This window comes from Grampus griseus, assembly GCF_964374135.1.
Source record: "Grampus griseus genome assembly, chromosome: 2".
Taxonomy (NCBI): Eukaryota; Metazoa; Chordata; class Mammalia; order Artiodactyla; family Delphinidae; genus Grampus; species Grampus griseus.
Window position 1 is genome coordinate 111,460,077 of NC_139018.1, and position 20,704 is coordinate 111,480,780.

At 46.6% G+C, this 20,704-nt stretch overlaps 1 protein-coding gene across 2 annotated transcripts in view; it reads left to right on the plus strand.

Moving 5' to 3' along the window:
* CORO2B (coronin 2B) overlaps positions 1-20,704 on the plus strand; it is a 206,664-nt gene that overhangs the window by 124,413 nt on the left and 61,547 nt on the right. For both annotated transcript variants that reach the window (XM_082648595.1, XM_082648596.1), the window contains exon 2: positions 12,707-12,907. In XM_082648595.1, the coding sequence (XP_082504721.1) occupies positions 12,707-12,907 (201 nt within the window). The remainder of the gene's footprint in view (positions 1-12,706; positions 12,908-20,704) is intronic.

Below are 20,704 nucleotides of genomic sequence, written 5' to 3' on the forward strand. Positions count from 1 at the left end.
TGCTGGACAGTCCAGGAACGCAGAATAAAGCCCTCTAGGAATGCATAGCTCTTTGACTGACTTGCTGTACGGCAGGGCGGCTGTCAAGGGCCAATGACAGGGCCTATACCACTTTGTAAGGTACAAATTGATTTATATAATAATTTTTATAATAACAATAGTAGTTCACAAAGCACTTTCACACACGTTATTATTTCATTGGTGCCTCACAACTGCCCTAGGAAAAAGGTGTGAATTATATCCATTTTACAGATGGACAAACTGAAACTCGGAGAGGTAAAGGGACTTCTGAAAGGTGAGAGCACCAGGGCTTCAAAGGGTGCAGCGCCCCTTGCAGTACAGCTCAGGAACTTACTTAGCTTCACATCACCTGGTGACTTGTTAGAAATGCATGTTCCCAGGCCCGCAGACTTCCTGAATCAGAAACTCTGGAAGTGGGGCCTAGCGATCTATGTTTTAACAAGCCCATGGGGTGATTCTGATGCACGCAGATTCTGCAGGTTCTCCTTCAGTCCTGAGTGGGGCCTGGGATTCTGCATTTCTAACCAGCTCCCAGATGATGCCAGTGCTACTGGTCCCCAGACAGTACACTGAATAACAGGGATCACCTGGGGAGCTTGGTTCAAATGCAGAGTCCCCAGCCCACTCCCAGAGAGTGTGATCCCACAGGCCTGAAGTGGGTGGGGCCCAGGAACCTGAATTTCCACAAACATCCCAGATGATGCCTGGGGCTCACACTCTGAGGATCCCTGCTCTGGAGTTCAAGCTTGCAGGCATCCACCCCAGCCTCATTTTCAAAGGTTTTCCTCCTCCACTCCCCACCTCCACTGGCCCTGAACCACCCATCTGATCTCCTGCCAAACTGTGGGTTAAGGGGTGCGAGTGGGAGGCCATCCCTGAGCCAGTGGGGCCCTCAGTTCCTCAAAATAGGTCAGGAGTCTGGCACAGACCAGGCGCAGTGGCTGCAAATAGAAACCATCTGTTGGGCCTGTGCTTTGGGCTCCACCGCCCCCTCCCTCCCTGGGCTGAGGAATACAGAACTCAGAATCCCAGTAGAAGGCGGGTACTTCCCGGGGTGGGGCCTGCCCACCCCAGACAGTCCCCCCAGGTCTACCTGCAGAGGAGAGGTGGCAGCACCATGTCCTGTCCCCTCATCCCCCATCCCTTTATCCCCCGCCCTCCCACAAGGAGGCTTGGTCATCAGGTGACCTTGCTGTGTGACCTTGGACAAGTCACTTCCTCTTTCTGGGCCTAAGTCTGTGAAATGAAAGGCTAGATTTTAGTGGACCCAAGGGTCCTCTGCTGCGCTGGCAGGCTATGATTCTATGAAAGCCTTTTTGTGTTAGGACCACATGTAAGAGAAGTTGGGCCCATAGGGAGGAACATATTTCCTTCTCCTTGCTTTCTGCCCAGGTGGGATCTTACAAGTTGGGATCTGGTCCTGCAGATCCCTACAAGGGGATGGGCAAGGTTTATGATGTGGGAGGGCCAAGGGAGTTTTTAGAGGCTTTAAGGGGAAGTGACAGGGTCACTCTTCCTTCTTCCTGTCCTCTTATTCCTTTACTCATTCACATATTTAGTAAACATTCATCAATACTATATTAAGCCTAATGATAAGGCCTGGAAAAATGGAGAAGAATGAGACATAGTTGCTGCCCTCGCTAATATCCAGTGCGACTGGGGAGCAAACATGTAAAGTAAGAGACCCTGGTGTCAGGTCGGAGTTCAGATCCCAGTTACTCCACCTAAGTGACTTTGAACAAGCCCAGTTTCATCTGTAAATGGGGATAATAGTTGTATCTTTACCTCAGGGTTATTATAAGGATTACAGGATGTAATGAATGTAAAATATTTGGGTCACAGTAAGCGCTTAATAAATGTAGGCTATTGTTATTAGCGTGATGAGCCAGAAAAAGGGAACACAGGACAGAATCTGGGGACTTAAGAATCTGGGATCTGCCCAGCTCAGGAGCCATCTCAGGGGAGATGGGAAGCTTTCCTGAAGAGCTTGGAGCAGAGGAGGCTGGAAGCCTTCTCACGTGTCCAGTCCTGCTCAGCAGAACAGGAAAGGCTGCAGGGATTCAGGGCAGAAGCCTGCTGCAGGAATAGACTCCATATCTGGCTGGACTTGCGTCGGGTGATGGGCAGAGTGCAGCATCCACGGGTGCCAGATCTGAATCCTCCATCTGTCTGTTGAGAAGATGCCATCCCAGCCGCGCCTGACTTTGATCTACTCCCTGATGGTCTAAGGGAGGCAAGATGGAACATGACAGAGGGGAGGAATCCCCATTTCATGGTTGAGAAGACTGAGGGGCTTGCCCAAGAGGCTCTGTGAGTTGGCGTGGAACCTGAGAATTGCACATCTGCTAAGGATGGAGAGAAAGTCAGTGGGGTGACTCCAGACCCTGACCTTTTGTGGTCCCTGTGCATCCCAGCCAGGAGCTCCCAGGTGTGGACGTTGAGTTGGATTCCTTTCCTCTAGGATGTGACTTTGGGGGGCTAATTGATATTCTACCAGCGCCATGCAATAGAACTGTCTGCAATGATGGAAATGATTTGTAATCTGTGCTGTTCAATATGGTAGTGGGTCAGTGGGTCAGCTTCCTCCGTCTTGCGTCCCTGCTGAGATCAGCTGTGCCACGGGGTACAGGGACTTCAGAGGCAGACCCTCGAGGGACTCCTGGATCCCTGGAGGCCCAAACCCAGCGGATTCTGCAGTCAGAGAGCATTTAAGCGAGAACACTTGTGGTCCAGCTTCTTCATGCTGGGTATTTCTTTTTTCTTTTTTTTGTTTTTTGTGGTACGCGGGCCTCTCACTGTTGTGGCCTCTCCCGTTGCGGAGCACAGGCTCCGGACACACAGGCTCAGCGGCCATGGCTCACGGGCCCAGCCACTCCACGGCATGTGGGATCCTCCCACACCGGGGCACAAACCCGCATCCCCCACATCGGCAGGCGGACTCCCAACCTCTGTGCCACCAGGGAAGCCCATGCTGGGTATTTCTTGAATGGCTACAAGATCTTCTCAGAAGTCCTGGTAGCCAGTGAGAACCCAGTAAGACCATTACATGGCAGAGCTAGAGGGTGGGCCATCTGGCCCAAATACCTCCTGTGAGAGAAGAAGGAGGGATCTGCCTGAGGGTCCTTAGTGAGTTAGTGGCTGAGCCAGCTGGAACGTGGGTTTCTGGCACCTTTCCTCACACCAGAGGTTCTCAAATTGGGTTCCACGGTGCAGTCCCAGGACCACTGCTTGAAGGTACTCCCAGTTTCCTGCTAGATTTGAATGCAAACATCTCCAACTTTGCCCATTTTACATTTTGGAGTTCTGAGTAATATTTTATTTAGAGAAAGTGTTCTGCTAAAAAGATCCTAGCCTTTCATTTCACAGAGGAGGAAACTGAAGTGAAGAGTCCGTCAGTAATTACTGCCCGACCTGACGCACTTCTCAAGACCCCAGGCTGATCCACTTCTGCTCCCTTCAGTTTGGGAACATGCGCTGTATCCCTCCCATGTGTCCAGCCCTGGGCTCTGGAAAGCAGGTCTGACTCAGAGTTGGAGGAGGACCAGTTGACCAGCGGTCGCTCGTGAACCCAGAATATTGTGGGAGAATTCACTGGAGATATTGATGATAGTATCTGTCGTTCGGCACACTTTTTGTAAAGCCCCTGTCCCCAGTGTTCTCATGTCCCATCCTGATAGGGATTCCAAGGCATAGGTGTGGCTGTTACCCACATTTCACCAAAAAGGACACCAAGCCTAGAGAAAGAAGATGCCTTATCCCAGGTCACACAGGTAGTGAACCAAACAAGACTAAAAATGTCAGCCTTTCTCTGATAGCACGTGGACAGGGAGTGGCTCTCCCACAGATCCTGGCGGGCTGCCCCATGAGAACAAGTGTCCAGTGTCCACCAGGGCAGATCCTGAGGCCTCCTGGGCTCCCCAGCTGACAGCTCTCCCCAAGGATGTAGCCATGAGCTCCGCCCGTCCCCTGAGTCAGAGACGGGAATAAAAACTGCCCTCGTACATTTTTTTGTGTTCCGGTTACAGGACTGAGTTTTAGCCATCGTCATCTAGAAAGTGCACCCGCTGGCCACAGTAAATCATTTTTAGGATTGGAGGACAGGATACAATTTGTCTCCACCTGGAGTGTACACAGAGATTATCTCAGAGGAGAAAAAAGCCTGCTTCCATTTCTTGAGAGGCTATAAGGGCCGTTCAGCTGCAAAATGAACACTTCCTCCTTCCGGGCCCTCCCCCTCTCAGAGGGACACCAGGATGGCCCTGGGCCCAGGGAGAGGCCGCCAGGGAGCAGGCCCAGCAGCCACGCACATCTGGAGGCCAGAGCCTTTCCCTCCCTCTTCCTGACCCTCAGCCCAGCTCAGCCCCCTCCTTCTCCTGCCAGAGCTTGGCCCTCCCCAAGTAAACACTTAATTGAGGTCAGAGTTTCTCCCTTACAGGAGAAGAGGGGAGGGTAGAACTAGTGTGTGATGAGCACGGCCTCCCCACCCCACCTCCGTGCCAGACACCTTGCCAGGCATTTAGCATTTGGTCTCTTCATTGCATCCAGTGAGCTGGATAACGTTATTCGAATTTTACAGGTAAATAAACTGATGCTCAGAGAAGTTGAGTAACTAGTCTGAAGTCACACAGCTAGCAAATAACAGCCAAGATAGAAACCTTTGGATTCTTTCTGACTCCTCCAAACCCTGCTTCCTATACAGTTTCTTTACACTTTTGTGTAGTGCCCTGTACTGTATGGAACAAGTAGGGAGAAGTAAGAGCTTGGGTGGAGAGGCTGGAAGAGGAGAGATGTGTACTATGTTGGAAAGAACAGTAAACTAAGAGTCAGAATTTCCTTTTTTTTTTTTTTTAGCTTTTTATCCAAATATCTCATTTAATTCTTATTACAACTTATTGGGCAGTTAACATAATTGTTTCCATCTTATAGCTACAGAAGCAGAGATTTAGATCAGTTTAGAAACTTGACCAGAGGGATTTTGCCATTAAGTGGTAGAACAAGGACCTGAGGCCACCCAAGTCTTTTTTTGTTTGGTTTGGTTTTTCAACATTATTTTATTTTATTTATTTATTTTATCATTTACTTTTTACTTTTTTATTTTTTAATTTTCATTTATTTATTTAATACAGCAGGTTCTTATTAGTTATCTATTTTATAAATATTAGTATATGTATGTCAATCTTAACCTCCCAATTCATCCCCGCCCACCCCACCACTTTCCCCACTTGGTGTCCATACGTTTGTTCTCTACATCTGTGTCTCTATTTCTGCCTTGCAAACCGGTTCATCTGTACCATTCTTCTAGATTCCACATATATGAGTTAATATACGATACTTATTTTTCTCTTTCTGACTTACTTCATTCTGTGTGACAGTCTCTAGGTCCTTCCACGTCTCTACAAATGACCCAGTTTTGTTCCTTTTTATGGCTGAGTAATATTCCATTGTGCATATGTACCATATCTTCTTTATCCATTCATCTGTCGATGGACACTTAAGTTGCTTCCATGACCTGGCTATTGTAAATAGTGCTACAATGAACATTGGGCTGCATGTGTCTTTTCGAATTATGGTTTTCTCTGGATATATGCACAGTAGTGGGATTGCTGGGTCATATGGTAATTCTATTTTTAGTGTTTTAAGGAACCTCCATACTGTTCTCCATAGTGGCTGTGTCAGTTTACATTCCCCCCAGCAGTGCAAGAGGGTTCCCTTTTCTCCACACCCTCTCCAGCATTTGTTGTTTGTAGATTTTCTGATGATGCCCATTCTAACTGGTGTGAGTTGATACCTCATTATAGTTTTGATTTGCATTTCTCTAATAATTAGTAATGTTGAGCAGGTGTTCATGTGCTTCTTGGCCATCTGTATATCTTCTTTGGAGAAATGTCTATTTAGGTCTTCTGCCCATTTTTGGATTGGGTTGTTTGTTTTTTTGATATTGAGCTGCATGAGCTGTTGGTGCATTTTGGAGATTAATCCTTTGTTAGCTTCTTCATTTGCAAATATTTTCTCCCATTCTGAGGGTTGTCTTTTCATCTTGTTTATGGTTTCCTTTGCTGTGCAAAAGCTTTTAAGTTTCATTAGGTCCCATTTGTTTATTTTTGTTTTTATTTCCATTTCTTTAGGAGGTGGGTCAAAAAAGATCTTGCTGTGATTTATGTCAAAGAGTGTTCTTCCTGTGTTTTCCTCTATGAGTTTTATAGTGTCTGGTCTTACATTTAGGTCTTTAATTTTGAGTTTGTTTTTGTGTATGGTGTTAGGGAGTATTGTAATCTCATTCTTTTACATGTAGCTGTCCAGTTTTCCCAGCACCACTTATTGGAGAGACTCTTTTCTCCATTCTATATCCTTGCCTCCTTTGTCATAGATTAGTTGACCATAGGTGCGTGGGTTTATCTCTGGACTTTCTATTCCTGTTCCATTGATCTATATTTGTTTTTGTGCCAGTACCATATTGTCTTGATTACTGTAGCTTTGTAGTATAGTCTGAAGCCAGGGAGTCTGATTCCTCCAGCTCCGTTTTTTTCCCTCAAGATTGCTTTGGCTATTCAGGATCTTTTGTGTCTCCATACAAATTTTAAGATTTTTTTGTTCTAGTTCTGTAAAAACTGCCATTGGTAGTTTGATAGGGATTGCATTGAATCTGTAGATTGCTTTCACCCAAGTCTTTTGAAGAGTCAGGACGTCTTGACTGAGGTCTTGTCTCTGCCACTTTCACCGCTTGTGACTTTGGGCCAGTCTCTCAACCTCTCCGAGCCTCAAATTAGTCACACATGTACCGAATATTTTCAATGGGACTGTAGTATCTGTCCAGCTCTGCGCACTGGACAGCTGCGGCTGGGGGCAAATGAGGTGATGTTGAGGTCGCGGCTGGGGAGCGTCATGGAATTGGTCGCCTTGCTGATACTGCGCTGTCAGTGGTAAGGGACTCATTAAGCCCCAGCCTGAAGGGTGTACTGAGTTCAAGAGGCCTTGGCATCCCGGTGACAAGGAGGCCAGAGGAGATGAGGCTGAGTGACTGGAAGGACAAACACTACAAGGAAGGGCTTGGGCCCAGAAGCCCTAATGGGGTGAGAGTAATGACCAGGCCCTCATCCCGAGGCCAGGAGTGGGGTATCCGCTCAAAACTCAAAACTTCAGTAAACTGAAGTCACAGCCCTGGGGTGAGGTTCACCCTGTCGCCTCCAAGGAACTGGGAAGTTGTGCCTGAACTTGGCCCTTGCCCTCCCAGCATACCAAGGGAGTATTCAACCAGGGTCACTGGGAGGCTCCTATAGACAGGAATCCAGCGCCAGGCCTGGGGTGGAGGGCGGCTGTGCAGGGGCCAGTAGGAGTTGGATGATCGCCTAACTTACAATCTAGTAACGGGAGAGAGAAAACATACGTACCTTGAAATAAGTGACCGTGCAGTAATCTGCAATGTGGGAAGGCCTAGGGGGAGATGACAATTGCCATGAGAGCCGTTGTCCTTCCTTGTCACAGCAACGCAGCCGGGGAGGCGTTACGATCCCTGTTTTACAGAGAAGAAATGTCACTGGCCAGGGTGTCCTGTTTGTTGCTCTCTGACCCCAGCACGCCTCTCTTTGCAACACACTGTTTTTAATAAAGTAGAGGAACTGTATTATTTGGGGGCTGGAAGCCCATCTAGTCCCATCTGTTGTTCCACACTGCCCTTAACCCAGAGATCATCCACCTCAATCTTGAACCCTTCCAGGGATGGGAAGCTCATTATCTATCATGATAACTTCCCTTTCCAACTCAGGCAGCTCTAACCATTAAGAAAGTCCTTCCTTTTAGGGAACTCAAATGGGTCTCAGTCTTGTGCTGATTGCTCCTGTAAGGTTCATAGCGAGTGTCCTACCCTCACTAGAACTAGCAGGGAGGAATCCACCAGGATCTGGGCTGAACTTGAGGGCAAGGGGCAAAGGGCCAGATTTTCAGGTGACCTCTTGGCTGCCACACTGATTTCCCTGTGAGGTCTGGGTGGCTCTTTCAGTCCCAGCCTCAGCGTGGCCTCCTCTCTCTGCAGAATAGGGAGGAGGCTTTTCTGTTCCCTGCCTGCACACCCGTGCATCTGACCTCAGAATGAAGTCAGCCCCTTGGTAAGCACAGGAGGAAAGGTCAGAACTCTGGGGCCTCCAGATGCTCCACTTTGGCCCACAGTGTGTGCCAGTGCCTGATCTGACCTCCCAGGTCCTCTAGCTGTCTGTCCACCACCCTCCAGAGCAAACACTCGGCACTGGCCAGCTGGCCCCCTCACTGCCGCCAGCCAGGCCAGGTACATGTTCACAAGTTCCCTCTGTCCCATCTTCCCTATCCTCACCCCGCCCAAGCCAGGGATTAACAACAGGGGCATCTTTAATGTGAATTGAATCAAGGCTTTACATCTGACTCCTAAAGTTTATAGAGAATCCAGGAATAACTTTGAAGAGACCACAAAGCAACATGAGACAAATCGCTAGAACATTTTCTTTTTTTACTTTATTTTTGGCTGCGTTGGGTCTTCGTTGCTGCACGCGGCCTTTCTCTAGTTGCAGTGAGCGGGGGCTACTCTTCGTTGCGGTGCACGAGCTTCTCGTTGCGGTGGGTTCTCTTGTTGCGGAGCACGGGCTCTAGGCGCGCGGGCTCAGTAGTTGTGGCACACAGGCTCAGTAGTTGTGGCTCGCGGGCTCTAGAAAACAGGCTCAGTAGTTGTGGCACACGGGCTTAGCTGCTCCGCGGCATGTGGGATCTTCCCAGACCAGGGCTCGAACCCGTGTCCCCTGCATTGGCAGGCAGATTCTTAACCACTGCACCACCAGGGAAGCCCCTAGAACATTTTCTAAGACAACTGATTTGATGTCTTTAAGAAGTCAGTGTCACTAAAAAAAAAAAAAGTGATGGGAGTGTTCTAGATTTAAAGGAGTCAAAAGAGAGATCACAACCAAATGAAATACATGGGAGCAACACAGCTCCCAATCCTGGTTCAAAATATGGAATAGCTGTAAAAGGCATTTTGAAGAATTTTGAATATTGGCTGGGTATTAGACGGTATTGAAGAATTGTTGTTAATTTTCTTAGAGGTGGTAATAGTGATGTGCTCACGTAGGAAATCGTCCTCCTTTGTAGGAAATGCGTGCTGACATAATAAAGGGGCAGGAGTCATCACGTTGGCAACTTCCTTTCAAACAATTCCACAAAACTAAAAAAACCGAAAGAAGTAGGTACATAAAGGAACGTGTCAACATGTTAATGATGATGAACCCAGGTGGTGGGTGATGATTGTACCACGCTCTCAACTATTTTTGCATTGTGAAGTATTTTATAATAAGTTGGAGAGAACATAATGTGGTCTGCAGAGTCAGAACAGGTTCCAGTGAATCCTGTGCCTGCTCACTGTCTGAACTTGGGCTGGGTCTGTTTCCCACCCTGTGCAACAAGGACAGTCATCGTTCCCACCTCGCAGGGGATTGTGCACAGTGCCCGGTGCTCTGTCAGTGTCCCGTGCTGGCAGATGGCCCCTCCTCCATGAAGCCCACCCTGACCCCCCCTTCCCTGACCTCTCACTACCATAAACTTGTCAAGCATCCATTTCATCTCCTCCGTTGGCTTGTAAGATATTTGAAAGTGGAGTCCGTGTCTGATGCTTTCCAGACACCTCTCAGTAGACTGGGCCCACGGGAGCAGCAGTGATATATTTTTGTTTGTTTGTTTGTTTGTTTTTGCGGTACACGGGCCTCTCACTGTTGTGGCCTCTCCCGTTGCGGAGCACAGGCTCCGGATGCGCAGGCTCAGCGGCCATGGCTCACGGGCCCAGCCGCTCCGCGGCATGTGGGATCCTCCCGGACCGGGCACGAACCCGTGTCCTCCGCATCGGCAGGCGGAGTCTCAACCACTGCGCCACCAGGGAAGCCCAGCAGTGATATCTTATCTTGAATGAGACCTTGTACCTACATATCTCATTTTGACTCTTAAAGTAACCAGATAAAGTCAGGAATTATGGGTCTCATTTTAGAATATCTCAGGGAGGCAAAGTGTCTTCCCAAGGCTAGTAGGAGTTAGAATGGGGAGTGAAAACCCAGGACTGCAGACTCCCGGTCCAGCGCTCTGCCAGGCATGCTCACTGTGGCTTCAAGAGGGGTGAAGGTGCAGGCCCAGTGATAAGGGCCCCCTGGCCTCCTTCCCCCAGCCCTTCCAAAGGTCCAGCGGAGAGGTCAGCCTCAGCCTACCAGCCAATGGGGAGAGGCCAGCGCCGGGCTTGCTGAGAGACGCTCTCTGTTTTTCCTAGGATGCAGGCTGGGGCTGATCCCCACAGAGTTCTCTCTGCTGGACCTTTGAGAGGGCAGTCAGATTCAAGTCAGGCCCTGAAGGCTAAGGTTGGGCTGGACAGAGAAGAGAGCGAAGGCATTCCAGGCCAGAACTGCACCAACAAGGAAAAAGAGGTTGGAATGAGCAGGCTCACCACCTCCTTTGTCTTCAGAGGGAACTGTGGAATCTAGAATGTTCTACCTGAAAGAGACAGAGTGATCTCCAATACTCCCATATCAGACAGAACTTCTGCCGGGACCATGTACCACCGAGACTATATTTTTCATACTGTATTTTTCTTTGAATTAATTCATTATTTTTAAACTTAGCTTTCTTAGCACTAATACCTGTGAAATCATGGACTTGGCATGTAAGTTATATTTTTTCTAATGCAAATTAAAAATGTAACTACTAAAATTTAAAACTTCATCTCTGTACCATGTAAAGGAACCATGGGTGACCGCCTGGGACCACACTCGGGGCATCACTGATATAATCCTGATGAGGAATCTGTGAGAAGAGGATAGTCTCAGGTCACACAGCCAGAAATGACCAACCAGGCTCCCATCCAGTGCACTTGCCTCTCCAGTGGGACTTTGTTCTGAACAGTCTTGGGCAGAACTCGGCAGAGAGGGGAGAAGGCAGGAGGAAAAGGGGTACAGAGTGGGCAGAGGCTGGGAGGTGGGGAGGAGTGGAGAGTAGGGCGGCTGGCCCTGCGGTGTGGAGAGTGGCCTGGGGGATTGGAGAAGGTGGGTGGAGGCCCAGAGAGCTGGCCGGAAGAGGGCTTGCCTGAAGAATCCCTGGGATTCTCCTCATTGGATCTGAACTTCTTCCTTCAATACAGAGGCCTTTGTGGCTGAGCTCCTGGCTTTATTTAAATCAGATGCAAAGTTTTGTTTTCAGTCAAATTCCCAGGGTTGGTTTCCTGATTCTGTGGTGGTATTTCCTTTTGTCTTCCGCCCCTTGGAAATTTCATCTGAAGAAATTTCTGTCCTGAGATGGGGTGGGAGACTCAAGGCATATCAGGAGATTTGGCAGGAAGGGGAGAGGATGGATAATGGCGAAGTCGGGCCAGAAGGATGTTCATTTAATAAAGCGCTTATTGAGCGCCTACTGAATGCCAGGCCCCGGCTGGGAACTTGCCATGGCTCATTGAGCTTGGATGCGTGTCTGCCAGGAGAGCACCGACTTGAGCTCCCTCTGCCGTGACGCCCATTCGTAGGGCTTCCCCATAGGAGGCGCCATCCTACCACAAAGCTGAACTCCACGGTGGGCTGCCCATTCTGTCCTCCACACACCCCCACATGCACATCTGTGTATCTGTGTTCTCCACTGTGCACAGCATGGGACACTCATGCAGTAGGTTGGACCCTGTGTCATGGTTGGTGGGTGGTGAAGGGTAGAGAGGGGTACCATTCCATCCTCTAGAACAGGGGCTCTCAAACCTCGGCGTATTTCTGTCTCACTCTGGGGCAGGGAAGCTGGATTAAAATGCCTCTTTCTGGGCCCCATTCCCAAAATATTGGATTTAGTAGGTCTGGATTGGGACCCAGGAATCAACATTTCTAACAAATGATGTAGGAGGTTGAGAAACCTCCCCCATCCCGGATGATTTTGATACAGGTGATCTGTGGGCCACACACTGAGAAACCTTGCTCCAAAGGGTAATGTGGCATAAGAAAGAGTCTCAGATTTCCTATCAGGAGACCTGTGTTCATGACCCTTCTCATTAGCTGTGTGGCCTTGGACAAATTACTTTACCTCTCTGGGCCTGGTGGTGATGATGATGATGCTTATAATGATGATGGTGATGATGTATAGGACCAAGAGATTTCTGAGGGTGCACTTGTGGGTTAGAAGCCCTAGAGAGAATCAGAGGAGCGTATGATAATGGGTGGTCATTTGCCTTGCTGCACGTGAAGGGGCCGTCTTCCTCCCCCGCCCCTCATCATTAGAATTGTTCTCTCTCTTTGTGAACACCCAGCCTCCTCTGTCTGCACGTCCCATACTAAATTAAGCACAGTTTCTGACACGCAAGAGGCAGCCCAGACATGTTATTGGATGGATGGTCTGCTCTATCACGTGGCACGTCCCTTGAGAGTGAAAGGATCCTCCATCCTTTCTGGAAGGTGGTGTGGACGTGTATACGGAAAGCAGGAAGTGTGTGGATGCCCTCATGCCAGTCTTTGCTCTTGTGGGACTTTATTGAAAGAGTAAGTCCTCCAGCACAGGGCCAGGCACCCGATTCTTGGAGGTTCCTTCCCCTCTCCCCGCATCCTGAGGGCAGGTACTGGGCCTTCCTCACCTCCTGCATCCCTGAGACCTCCCGCATGTGCCCAGCTCAGCCCTTCGGGATGCAGTCCCCGGCCTGACCCTTGTCTCTTCTGGCCCCTCACAGATGTCCTGGCGTCCGCAATACCGCAGCTCCAAGTTCCGGAACGTCTACGGGAAGGTGGCCAACCGGGAGCACTGCTTCGACGGGATCCCCATCACCAAGAATGTGCATGATAACCATTTTTGCGCCGTCAACGCCCGCTTCCTGGCCATTGTCACTGAGAGCGCGGGAGGCGGCTCCTTCCTCGTCATCCCCCTGGAACAGGTAGGCACCCGTACCTCCGTAGGCCTGATTGCAGCCCCAGGGTGGAGAGAAGCCCTGCTTGGTCACTGTTGGGCCTGTTGCCCCTGTTTCTCTCTGACCCTCATCTTTTACTTTCTCATCGTGTGTCCAGTGGCTGTGCCTTCCCCAAGGCTTTCCCCAAGGGTCACCAGAGCAAGTGTAGGTGGGGGACCTGAGGAATATCCAAGGAGAGAACAAGTACATCCAGGAGACCTGAGATCTGTTCCCAGAACTTCCCCAACTTGGACAAGTCACTTGCTTTGGGGTACATGGGGTTCCCATTAACCCCAAGGGATTGGATCACCTGATCTCCAAGGCCAGACCCAGCTCTACAATTCTGCGTCCTGGGTGTCCTTTGGTTTGGAGCTGGAGGGGATAAAGACCCAGCATAGTCACATTGGGTGTCTGCAAAAATGACACAGTCATTAAAAATAACATTTCAAACTCTTCATTGAGGGACTAGAAATAATTTACTTTCTCCCTCATCCCCCACCTCCTCTCTAAAAGCTTCTTCCCTTCTGTGGCTGCCTTCGAGAATATAGCAAATTAAATGTGCGGAGCCTAGATCATGAAATTTTGAAGCTTTGCCATTCAGGCAGAGTCCCCGGAGGCCCGTGGGAGGTCACGTGCCTCCAGGAAAGTGCTCGCTGTCAGTCCCGCTTGTTTATGGCTGAGCTCTCCCTCCCCGGCCTGACTCATCACTCCCACCCTCCACCAAACTCGGGGAGAGGAGGAGGTACATGCCCAAGGAAGCCTCGAAACCCTCCGTCAGCTGGTGGTGGAGGATGGATTTTTCCAGTCTCACCTGCCCACAGTGGGGGAGCACAGTTTTGGGAAAGCCTTAGGCCAGACCCTCCCTTCCACTAAAGGGGGCAGCTGCGGTGACAGGGACTCAGAGCCTGATACATAGAGAGGTCGGAGGAGCTGTGGACTTGGGAGCAGGAAGTCTGGGTTCTATTTGGGCTCTGCCACTCACCGGGAGCGTGACCTTGGGCGTGTCACTTAACCCCTCTGCACCTTATTTTCTGTAATGGTAAAGTGGGCATCTTAAATCCCCTTCCACCTACATAGCGATGTTGGCATCAAGGAGGGTAATGGACAGAAAGCTCTCCGAGAACCAAACTACATGGTAAAGATGTTTTGGTGCTTTCTTGGAGTGTCATCAGCTCTGCTTGTCAACTTTGCAGATGCCCACAACAGCTCTATCTCATTGGGAAGAATTCTGAAATGTAGCTTGCCTCCCCTCCTGAACCAGGTGGGCTCAGATATCTGTCCACGTGGGAACCAGCTTAGCTCCAGCTGCAGCAGGCAGGCCTACAGGTCCCCAGCAATGCATGGGCTGGTTCTTACTGGGGCTCAAGCCCATTGCCGGCACCCTGCCATACTCCACTACATGGATTACAAAGGTCAACAGTCAATGCCTCATACCATAACAAAAATTAATTCCAGATGGGTTGAAGATCTAAATATTAAGAAATAAAAAGAAAAGCTGCAAGTGTATTAGAGGGAAATGGAGAGTATTTTTAAAATCATGCAACAAGAAAAGGCTTCCTAAGCCAGATGAGAATCCATAAAACCATAAAGGAAATGATTAATAGATTAGAATAAATTTAGAATAAAAGTTTTAAAGTCAGTTTTTTTACTCTAGTGAGACATGTAAGCAAAATTGAAAGGCAAGCCACGTAATTGAGGCAAGCCAATATTTGCAATATATGACAGACAAAAGATGCTTGTCCAGAATATATAAAGAGTTAAGAAAAATCAATAAGAAGAAGGACCCAATAGAAAATGGGCAAGGGATATGAATAAGCAATTCATAGAAGATAAAATGTAACTTTTAGCCTACGAAGTAGAAAAAGATTTAAAAGAATCATAATCTTTGGTTTTGCCAAAGATGTCAGAGGGCAGGCACTCACGTACACTCTCAGGACGTTTGGTATATTTACATCTTACTCTTGGTGAGGTGTAAATGAAGGTAACTTGTCAATATCTATTAACGTTTAAAGATGCGTGTCCATTGACCCAGCAATTCCACTTCTAGGAATCTGTTCTACAGAAGTACTCTCAAGTATATATTTTTGAAAGTCTGCAGCATTTTTGTACTCAACTTTTTTACAAACATCATTTTTTATTGTTTCCTACCTACAGAAATAAAATTTCTCTGTCAAATTGCTTAAAGTTTCTACATTCCTCTCAGTTTCTGTAATGGTACCAAAGAGTTTCATACCATCCATAGCACTGCTCTAGAATATGATCAGCTTTTTTTTTTTTTTTTCCTGCGGTACGCGGGCCTCTCACTGTTGTGGCCTCTCCTGTTGCGGAGCACAGGCTCCGGACGCGCAGGCCCAGCGGCCATGGCTCACGGGCCCAGCCGCTCTGCGGCATGTGGGATCTTCCCGGACTGGGGCACGAACCTGTGTCCCCTGCATCGGACTCTCGACCACTGCGCCACCAGGGAAGCCCTGATCAGCTTTTGTAACCACTTCATAGACAGCAGAAAAAAAAGGACTCTTTACAGAGCGTAAGTCTTGCTCTCTATGCAAACATGTGTATCTGTACACATATATATATATTCAACGTGCACATAGCCTTTCAACTTTATTTGTTCACATCCTGTGATACATTTTGTTTAATTTGATTAATAATGGACTAATAGTGCTGGCTCACCCTTCCAGTGGTTTCTGTTGTTTTCTCTCATTCCAGGAAGTTTTCACTTTACGTAGGTACTCGATGATTTGTGCGGTGCTTTTATAGTAGTGAAAATTGGAAGCAACCCATTTCAATAAGGAAATGGGTGAACAAATTAGGGGCCATCCACAGAAAGGGATGCTATTCAGTCAGCAAAGGTGATGGTGTAGAGTAGTTGTTCTCAAGTGTTCAGCCTCAGAATCACTTTACGCTCTTAAACATTTTTGAGAACCCCAAAGAGCTTTTGCTTATATGGCTATATCTATTAATATTTAGCATATTCAAAATAAAAATGAAGGAATTTCAGGGAATTCCCTGGCAGTCCAGTGGTTAGGATTCTGCACTTTCACTTCAGAGGGCCCGTATTCAATCCCTTGTTGGGGAAATAAGATCCCACAAGCCGCAAAAAAAAAAAAAAAAAGGAATTTCAAAAATATGCATTTGTTAATTCACCTAATAATAAACCCATTTTACGTACTCCCAAAAAACATATTTTTATGAAAAATAATTATATTTTCCAAAAAAAATTAATGAGAAGAATGACATTTGCAAATCTCTTTAAATTAGTCTGGCTTAATAAAAGATGGCTGGATTTGCATATCTGCTTCTACATTCAGCCTGTTGCAATATCACACATCATACAGCCTCTGGAAAACTCCACTCTACAGTCCTGAGAGAATGAGTGAAAAGGCAAATAATGTCTTGTATTATTATGAAAATAGTTTTAACCCGACGGACTCCCTGAAAAAGCCTTGGGGATCTCCAAGGGTTCCCAGACAATACTTTTAGGACCACTGATGCAGGGGAATATTGAATGAGAGAAAAATTTATCACCCACTGTTAACTGAGGGAAAAAAAAGGTAAAATCCGATTAATCCCGTTGAAAAATATCTATCTAGCCATCCACCTATTTGGAAAAGACACCTAATGTTGGGTTTTTTTTTTTTTTTTTTTTGGCTGCCTTGGGTCTTGGTTGCTGTGCGCAGTCTTTCTCTAGTTGTGGCGAGCGGGGGCTACTCTTTGTTGCGGTGTGCGAGCTTCTCATTGCAGTTGCTTGCTGCAGAGCATGGGCTCTAGGTGCGTGGGCTTCAGTAGTTGCAGCACACGGGCTCAGTAGTTGTGGCACACGGGACCAGTTACTCCGCACCATATGGGATCTTTCCAGACCAGGTATCGAACCTGTGACCCCTGCATTGGCAGGCGGATTCTTTTTTTTTTTTTAATGCTTATTTTATTTACTTATTTATTTAAAAAAACATCCTTATTGGAGTATAATTGCTTTACAATGGTGTGTTAATTTCTGCTTTATAAAAAAGTGAATCAGTTATACATATACATATGTCCGCATATCTCTTCCCTCTTGCATCTCCCTTCCTATCCCACCGCTCTAGGTGGTCACAAAACACAGAGCTGATCTCCCTGTGCTATGCGGCTGCTTCCCACTAGCTATCTATTTTACGTTTGATAGTGTATATATGTCCATGCCACTCTCTCACTTTGTCCCAGCTTACCTTTCCCCCTCCCCGTATCCTTAACTCCATTCTCTAGTAGGTCTGTGTCTTTATTCTCGTCTTGCCCCTAGGTTCTTCATGACCTTTTTTTTTTTTTTAGATTCCATATATATGTGTTAGCATACAGTATTTGTTTTTTTCTTTCTGACTTACTTCACTCTGTAGGACAGACTCTAGATCCATCCACCTCACTACAAATAACTCAATTTCGTTTCCTTTTATGACTGAGTAACATTCCATTGTATATATGTGCCACATCTTCTTTATCCATTCATCTGTCGATGAACACTCAGATTGCTTCCATGTCCTGGCTATTGTATATAGAGCTGCAATGAACATTTTGGTACATGACTCTCTTTGAATTATGTTTTTCTCAGGGTATATGCCCAGTAGTGGGATTGCTGGGTCATATGGTAGTTCTATTTGTAGTTTTTTAAGGAACCTCCATACTGTTCTCCATAGTGGCTGTATCAGTTTACTTTCCCACCAACAGTGCAGGAAGGTTGCCTTTTCTCCACACCCTCTCCAGCATTTATTGTTTCTAGATTTCTTGATGATGGCCATTCTGACTGGTGTGAGATGATAGCTCATTGTAGTTTTGATTTGCATTTCTTTAATGATTAATGATGTTGAGCATTCTTTCATGTGTTTGTTGGCAATCTGTATATCTTCTTTGGAGAAATGTCTGTTTAGGTCTTCTGCCCATTTTTGGATTGGGTTGTTTGTTTTTTTGATATTGAGCTGCATGAGCTGCTTGTAAATTTTGGAGATTAATCCTTTGTCAGTTGCTTCATTTGCAAATATTTTCTCCCATTCTGAGGGTTGTCTTTTCGTCTTGTTTATGGTTTCCCTTGCTGTGCAAAAGCTTTTAAGTTTCATTAGGTCCCATTTGTTTATTTTTGTTTTTATTTCCATTTCCCTAGGAGGTGGGTCAAAAAGGATCTTGCTGTGATTTATGTCATAGAGTGTTCTGCCTATGTTTTCCTCTAACAGTTTGATAGTGTCTGGCCTTACATTTAGATCCGTTTAATCCGTTTTGAGTTTATTTTTGTGTATGGTGTTAGGAAGTGTTCTAATTTCATTCTTTTACATGTAGCTGTCCAGTTTCCCTAACACCACTTATTGAAGAGGCTGTCTTTTCTCCACTGTATATTCTTACCTCATTTATCAAAGATAAGGTGACCATATGTGTGTGGTTTTACCTCTGGGCTTTCTATCCCGTTCCATTGATCTATATTTCTGTTTTTGTGCCAGTACCATACTGTCTTGATTACTGTAGCTTTGTAGTATAGTCTGAAGTCAGGGAACCTGATTCCTCCAGCTCTATTTTTCTTTCTCAAGATTGCTTTGGCTATTCGGGGTCTTTTGTGTTTCCATACAAATTGTGAAATTTTTTGTTCTAGTTCTGTGAAAAATGCCAGTGGTAGTTTCATAGGGATTGCATTGAATCTGTAGATTGCTTTGGGTAGTATAGTCATTTTCACAATGTTGATTCTTCCAATCCAAGAACATGGTATATCTCTCCATCTATTTGTGTCATCTTTAATTTCTTTCATCAGTGTCGTATAATTTTCTGCATACAGGTCTTTTGTCTCCTTAGGTAGGTTTACTCCTAGATATTTTATTCTTTTTGTGGCAATGGTAAATGGGAGTGTTTTCTTGATTTCACTTTCAGATTTTTCATCATTATTGTATAGGAATGCAAGAGGTTTCTGTGCATTAATTTTGTATCCTGCTACTTTACCAAATTCATTGATTAAGCTCTAGTAGTTTTCTGGTAGCATCTTTAGGATTCTCTATGTATAGTATCATGTCATCTGCAAACAGTGACAGCTTTACTTCTTCTTTTCCGATTTGGATTCCTTTTATTTCTTTTTCTTCTCTAATTGCTGTGGCTAAAACTTCCAAAACTATGTTGAATAAGAGTGGTGAGAGTGGGCAACCTTGTCTTGTTCCTGATCTTAGTGGAAATGCTTTCAGTTTTTCACCATTGAGGACGATGTTGGCTGTGGGTTTGTCATATATGGCCTTTCTTATGTTGAGGAAAGTTCCCTCTATGCCTACTTTCTGCAGGGTTTTTATCATAAATGGGTGTTGAATTTTGTCGAAAGCTTTCTCTGCATCTATTGAGATGATCATATGGTTTTTATCCTCAATTTGTTAATATAATGTGTCACATTGATTGATTTGCGTATATTGAAGAATCCAAAATTGCATTCCTGGGATAAACCCCACTTGATCATGGTGTACGATCCTTTTAATGTGCTGCCGGATTCTGTTTGCTAGTATTTTGTTGAGGATTTTTGCATCTATGTTCATCAGTGATATTGGCCTGTAGTTTTCTTTCTTAGTGACATCTTTGTCTAGTTTTGGTATCAGGGTGATAGTGGCCTCGTAGAATGAGTTTGGCAGTGTTCCTCCCTCTGCTATATTTTGGAAGAGTTTGAGAAGGATAGGTGTTAGCTTTTCTCTAAATGTTTGATAGAATTCGGCAGGAGGATTTTTTTTTTTTTTTTGGCGATACGCGGGCCTCTCACTGCTGTGGCCTCTCCCGTTGCGGAGCACAGGTTCCAGACACGCAGGCTTAGTGGCCATGGCTCACGGGCCCAGCCGCTCCACGGCATGTGGGATCTTCCCGGACCGGGACACGAACCCGTGTCCCCTGCATCGGCAGGTGGACTCTCAACCACTGTGCCACCAGGTAAGCCCAGGCAGGCGGATTCTTAACCACTGCGCCACCAGGGAAGTCCCACATTTAATGTTAAAAGGGGTTATCTCTGAGTATTGGGATCATGAGCGCTCTTTCATTTTCTTCTTTTTCCTTAACCATATTATCTAAATTTTTTTTAGATGAACACTTAATGTTTTATACTTTAGAAAAAAAAAAAGAAATAAAAGCAATTTGTTGACATGAAGAGGGAACCTGTGAGGTTTCAGAGAACAAATAACCCAGAGTAGGGGCTCAGTTCAGCACTCATTTGATGTATATGACAAATGTTTTCTTCCAGAGGAACACGTGCTTCTGAGCTGGCTGGAGAAAATGCTAGCAAGATACAAGTACCCAGAGTGAGGGTGAAGGGCTGGAGGGTAGGCGCAAGGCAGCTCCTGGATCTGAACAGTTCCTTTAGTCTGAGGCAGGACCCTGATGTCTGAGACTCTGCAGAACAGGGCCCTGCCCCCAGAGAGGGGCTGCTTAGGAATCAGGCCGACTTTTACCTTCCCCTGCTGCCTTGGCCAGGGCTGCCAGTGTCCTGCCCTCTGTGGTCAGGGCTGAGCACACGGTCGTGGGCTGGCTGGTCTTGGGGATAGAGCGGGGGCAGCAACAAACAGCAATAACAATAATGCCAAGTTCAGGACCCTCATTGTCTGTCAGCAGGAGAGATGAGCTGTTCCACATTGGTCGGTTTTCTAGGAAGAAGGTTATATTATTTTAGCTCCAGTTTTTTTTTTCCCTCCGTTTAGATAGAAATCTCTCTAGAAACAGTTTCCTGTATTATTCAACACAAACACAGGAAAGATTTTGGCCATATCTTGGTGAGTCCTAATCATTGCTTAGAGCGTCACTCATGAGCTGTGAACT